At 36.3% G+C, this 6,583-nt stretch overlaps 1 protein-coding gene across 1 annotated transcript in view; it reads right to left on the minus strand.

Moving 5' to 3' along the window:
• LOC107594493 (neogenin-like) overlaps positions 1-6,583 on the minus strand; it is a 108,568-nt gene that overhangs the window by 58,199 nt on the left and 43,786 nt on the right. Inside the window, exon 5 of the mRNA XM_016284563.1 lies at positions 714-850. Coding sequence (XP_016140049.1) covers positions 714-850 — 137 coding nt within the window. The remainder of the gene's footprint in view (positions 1-713; positions 851-6,583) is intronic.

Genomic DNA, 6,583 nt, shown 5'->3' on the forward strand with positions numbered 1-6,583 from the left:
AAGTATTTTAGACATGCTTTAGTTAGTCAACAACACATCAATATGCTTTTTTAAAGCACAACAAACGATTATTAAACCATAATGACTTTAAAGTGAAAGTTTTAATTTGACATTAAAAGTGCATTTTTAAAAGTGTACTTAAGTGTTTTAAGAAACAAAGCCATGAAAGTGTACTCTCTTTAGTGACTTTCTATTTGATTTATATACTATCTGCAAGTACAGTTTTTTTTTAAGTATACTTTTAAGAATTGAAGTACACAAAGGCAAAGTAAAGGGCCTGAAAGTGTTTTTCCCCAGTATCTTTCATCTTTTCATCTTGTTACAGTGTAGGATCAGTTCTCAGCAGATGGACAGATGGTCAAAGCTCATTACACTCCACATATCTGCATGAAATCTTCAGCCCAGATTCTATTATATTCTCTGTGATTTCACACCTGTCTGAACCATCTCACGTCCCTTTCATCATCACACAATCACATCTCATGCACTATTGTCAGTCCCGCCCAAAAACTGCAGCTTGAGCAATTACAGAGAATCAAATACCTGTTTCTGTAAACGTGTCTGAAGCGTGATCAGAGTGTGCAGTGGAACTACAGAACTTAATGTCACCGAGAAAATGCAACACTTCCTCTGAACAGCACTAGAGGAAAGAACTTTACAGTGTGACATGACATTCACTTGACTAGTCCTTTAGCAGTGAGGTTTAATCTTACCTTTCAGCGCGAGCACAGTCTGGGCCCCTATGGATCCGTTGACACTGTCTGCCATGCAGCTGTACAAACCGGCATCTTCCTCAGTGAGATTGAAGATCCGCAGACTGCCTCTGCCAAGCACTTCAAAGCGGCCCTTGCTGTGCGGAGAAGAGAAAAAGGCGATGTCAATACGCTCCCTGCAGAAAGTCAAATGCATACTTAGCCCAACACTAATTCAATAACTGCAGTATACATGTTCTTTCTTACATGCAGAAAATGGAATCTATATCGCGAATGGCGCATTCTAGCAGAAAAGGGCAGCCTCAACATTGTGGAGGTGTGGTTTAGGTCAGGCTTGATAATCGGAAGTTCTCTAGTTTGATCGCCATCAGGGGCAAACAATCAATGGGTCACCATTGTGCGCTTGAGGTCACCAAAGCACTTAATCCCAGGATGCTTCAGGAGGATTGTCCAGGTAATTGTACTGTATGTTGCTTTGGGTAAAAGGGACTCTTCCCTAAGAGGGTAGTGTTAGGAGGAAAATATTGTTAGTTTACCTTAGAATGTCAAGGTAACTATTAGATTAATTTATTTCAACCCTGTTACCAAAAATTGTGTGAATGCAAAAGAAATGTCTGAATTTACTTATTTTCTATTTTTCATCCCTGTTACCAAAAATTGTCTGAATGCAAAAGACATCCCTGAGTTTATTTATTTGTTAACTATTTTTCATCCCTGTTACCAAAAGTTGTCTGAATGTCAGAATGCATTTGCTATTTTCATCCCCTGTTACCAATATCTGTCTAAACACAAAAGAAATGTCTGGATTTACTTGTTTACTATTTTTCATCCCTGTTACCAAAAGTTGTCTGTTTACAAAAGGCATGTTAGAATGTATTTGCTGTTTTCATCCCTGTTACCAAAATCTGTCTAAATACACAAGAAATGTCTGCTTAAATGATTTGCTTATTTAATATTTTTCATCCCTGTTACCAAAAGTTGTCTGAATACAAAAGACATGTCTAAAATGATTTACTATTTTTCATCCCTGTCATACAGATCTACATTTATTTAGTTGCCCGAATACAAAATATATCTGAATACAATTTAAAACTCTGTTTGCTTTATAGTAATAAACATTAAATAAATAAATAAACTGTGGGTTTTCTAGGACACAAAAAGTATGTGTTTTCAAAGGTTCTTTATTATTTTATTTTTGGCCTTTTTTGTCTGTTTTTTTATTTATAATCTATAAACTATCAAGCATAACTCAGCAAATGAAACAGTGCTCTGAAGGACGTCTAAGTCCTGAGAGGGCAGCCTGACAGTGTCCATTACACACGCCAGACCACAGGACTTGCATAAGAGCGAGTAACTCAAAAGTCTTGTACTCAGAGAAACTCCACCCTGCCTTAAACCATCACACATACCTCATCCCAAAGGAAAATCAGCAGGTCTCATAAAGAAGGCCTTTGTACTTTTGGGCTAAAGAACACGCGATGAAACACGTAGGCCCACTGTGGAGCTTTTCCACCTAAGACACGCTTCAGTCTCCATGTTTATTGTTTTTTTTCATGGACATGACGTTATTACTTATAAGCTCTTTTAAGGGTGTGAATGCTGAAGTTCCACACATCAGTGCCTCTCAGCTGCAATTGTCTTATGATCTCTACATGTGTCTCTAGTCAAGTGCCTTCAAAACTTTAATGTGAATGAGGCACAATGTGTTATAGACAAAATCATTTGCATTTGTCAATGTCTAATTTTACTTAGTCTGAAAGATTCACATAGACTCATTTGAATTGCAGCAGATTAATTATTAAAAATAAATTAGAAAAAAAAATTATATACAGACTAATAGTATTTTTATGGTAAAGTATTAATTCATTCATTCACTATTTTTCATGTCTGTTAACAAAAGAGATGTCTAAAAGAATTTAAAACCCTATGTGCTTTCTAGCAATAAACATTAAATATGTGAAAATAACTATACATAAATTTGTAAAACAAAAGTGGGTAACAAGGGTTGTTGCAAGTAACAGGGATTAAGTTTTAGGATAAATTCTGCTACCATTCAGTTTGGGTTAGTTTAAGACCAAATGACCAAAAAATAGTGTAGTGTTTTGATATTTGTTAAAGGGTTACTCCACCCCAAATTGAACATTTTGTCATTAATCACTTACCCCCATGTCGTTCCAAACCCGTAAAAGCTTCGTTCATCTCCGGAACACAATTTAAGATATTTTGGATGAAAAGCGGGAGGCTTGTGACTGTCCCATTGACTGCCAAGTAAATTACACTGTCAAGGTCCAGAAAAGTATGAAAGACATCGTCAGAATAGTCCATCAGTGGTTCAACCGTAACGTTATGAAGTGACGAGAATATGAAAAGCCTCCCGGTTTTCATTCAAAATATCTTAAATCGTGTTCTGAAGACGAACAAAGCTTTTACGGGTTTGGAACGACATGGGGGTAAGTGATTAATGACAACATTTTCGTTTTGGGGTGGAGTATCCCTTTAACTTCATACAGCTAAATAATCATAATCTATTTTCTTGATGTGTCAAAAAATGTACTGGTAAGAGCGTCAACCATTCAGTCCTGTTACCAAATTGATTGTAAAAAAAAATTAATGAATTAATTTAATTGGAAACATTAGTTTACCAATAACCAGAAATGATCATTTGGTCTGTAAATAGGCTAGACTCAGTGATTCCCATTCAGGAATATTTATACTTTATTTACTTAAAAATTATTTTTATGTTTATTCAATGCTTATTGCTTGAAAATAACAAAATCACACAAATAAGGGTTGTATTCAGACATACCCAAGTTTGTTGAAAGATAATAACAATAATAATAATAATAATAATAATGATAACATCAACGGTTTCAACTCATTATTCATTATTATCCATTATCCATTCATTATTCAACAAGTGGTCATTTCCTCCCCCTTACAGGGTTTCTTCAAATTTCTCAACTTGTGTAAGTTGGACACATACTATTCTTTATTCAGGACCATCAGTGCATTAGGAGTGCTGAGGGAGTAGTAATGTTTTTGTGTATGGAGTCGCCTCAAATAACCCAGAACTAATTTACAAAAGCCTCATGACTGCAGACAGGTTTGGGCTAACAGCAAGCACTGCATATGCCATGATATATATCCAGTGTGCAGCTCTGAGGCTAAACTACTGGCATCCGTCAACAGAAATCCAACACCAAACTACCCGTGGCGCTGACCCAACCTGCCTCTCAGAGCAGCCAGCTTGTGATTGATGCCGTCATAAGATACAAGTGAGTGAGATGAAAGGCTTCCTTGTCAACAGCTCGGAAGGTTCTGGCATGGTCTCCACCCTCAACTGTTCAGCTCCATGGCTGTGACTCCAAACAGAGCAGCTACTAATGCTGTGCCAAGACTTGAATGAGGGTAGTGACATTATTTCATATGATGCCACCAGCAAAAGGCGTGTGTTACCCCATTGGAAAATCCAGTTAAAACCAGCTTCTGATGGTTTCTACCCCCATAAAGTCAAAAATGTCAGTGATATAATCTATATTTCATAAGGCTGAAAAAAAGAATGAAATTCTTGAAAAGAAAAACTTTACTTATTTATTCCTGGTTGTGTGGCACCCCCAGTGTTACAAACAGAAGTTTATTTTTATCAAGCTAAGGTAAAATCTGCTTCAATGTTTATTAATATTTTGGGGGAAAAACCTATCCACCAAACCAAAGTCATATGGTGTGATCAATAAAGCTATGAGGTGAAAAAAAGAAAAAGAAAAAGAAAAGTTCATGACTGTCAGTAAGTTTTTAAAAATATCAGATAATTTTACCTTTTTTTTTAAATCCCAAAGCAATGTCACTTCAGGTTGTAAAATGTAGTATAGTGATATTGTAAAAAAACAAAAACAATGACATTTGTGAATGACTGATTAATTCAGGATACGTGTTTAATAAGTGTAAAAAACATTTTGAGATAAAAGACATTCATTCACTAATATCATTGTTTTGTTTTGTTTTTGTTTTTTTTAAGAAAATATGTTTTACTTGATGGTTAATAACGTATGATTTAAAAAAATAAATAAAACGGTTCTTAAAAATTTTATTAAAGCTTTTTTTTTTCCCCCCTCCCCAAAACCACAAACCATCATGAATACAAAGAGTACATTTTTAGGAACTTGGCACATGTGTTTTAAACAATTTTTTGTTTTTATATTTTTAGTTACGGACATTCTTCTTTGTCACTGACCCTTTATCTGGTCTACCACCTGATGTTCTCAAAATACCCAACAAGTACTCAATCCTATCATAAACTATCAAACTAGACCAGCTTGGAGAGCAGCTAAGACCAACTTCAGATGGTCCAAACTGTTGTTTTACTGCAGGGTAGCTAAGACCATCTTAATTAAGCTTTAACAACCTAAGCTGCAATGATCTGTCTTTTTTTAATGCTGAATAATACTTAGTTAGGAATCAACTGCTTTTAAAAAAGAACTGAGAAGAATGCATTCATATTTATTCATTTACCAGCATTGTTGAATAATGAACATTTCACAAAACAAATGAATAGCTATAGAGCATTATAATGTGCAGGTGGCTCTGAAATAGACTGAATATCCTCTCTGGACAGGGCTGCATTCTGACTACATGTTTAGAGAGTTTAAAGAAGAAAAACTTTCCAAGTCAAGAACCTTTATGAGCTAATGTCATATTATTTTCTACATCCTGAATATATGTTCCCTCAGCTGTGGTTTCGTGTGATGTATGCTGCTCTTTTATAGAACGTGGACTAAGCTCCAAATGAAATACTCAGAAGAGGGAAAAACTGAGCATAAAATCAATATGAAGAGCTCATATTTACAATGAGGCAGAGTGTTTGTTTTTCCCAGCTGGGCTGAGATGGACCGTCATCATACCTTTCTTTATTTGTTTTGCAGGTGCCTCCAATGGTTAACCAATATTTTGATTAGCACATTACTACGCATATGCCCAAAGCCACAGCCTGCGTAATACGCGCGCATTAGAGGTCTGAATGAACTGGCGGGTGAGGCTGGATTTAGCCCTGGATGTGTCATTAGCTTCTGAGTGCACGGAGAGGCCACCGTCATTCTTAAAGGGACGGGACACAGAGGAACTCACAGAGGGAAATAGGGGAGGAAAAAATGGACAGAGAAGCCGAAATGGAGAGGCAGCCACAAAATTCATATGCTCCAGTGACAAAAACAGCTGCCACACATTTGGCTGAATGAATACTGCTATAGTGCTGCATGGTCTATTCAACAGCAGCGATGTCCTGCCAACCAGTAAAACAGACATCCAGTACAATGCATTCCAACCCTTCACTTTTCATTCCAGCAGTGTGCCCAAGTCATAAATGACGTAGATTCAGCCTCAGATGGGCCACCCACGGACGAATCATGGAACCTCTGATGCATACTCCAAGCAAAAATGGCAAGGGCTTTTGCAAAATGGCAAGCTCCAATCTTTGAGTCCGACATGTCCTGATCCCAATGCTCCCTTCACACCCCTGCATTCCTGTAAACTCGGTACTTTTCTATAAAACGAGGTTACCCAAAAGTGGGGTTCAAAAACCCATGGGGGGTTGCGAGTTGATAAAAAGCTAATAATTAAATGTAAATTGTTTAAAATAAAAATAAATAAATATTTTCTAAATAAAAACAATAAAAAAGACTTCCTAAAAGTATTAATAATATTTAATTTTATTTACCCTGCATGTCCTATGAACATTAACAGACATCAGGGAACCATGGATAGATTTCAGAGGTAAAATTTCAGAGAGTACTTCAAATCAATATGAAAGAGTTTCTCATGATTTTCAAACAAAAAAAACAGTTTTTAAATATATTATTAAGCCCCCCCCCCCCCCC

Source organism: Sinocyclocheilus grahami, unplaced genomic scaffold (genome assembly GCF_001515645.1).
Source record: "Sinocyclocheilus grahami isolate Dianchi unplaced genomic scaffold, SAMN03320097.WGS_v1.1 scaffold184.1, whole genome shotgun sequence".
Taxonomy (NCBI): Eukaryota; Metazoa; Chordata; class Actinopteri; order Cypriniformes; family Cyprinidae; genus Sinocyclocheilus; species Sinocyclocheilus grahami.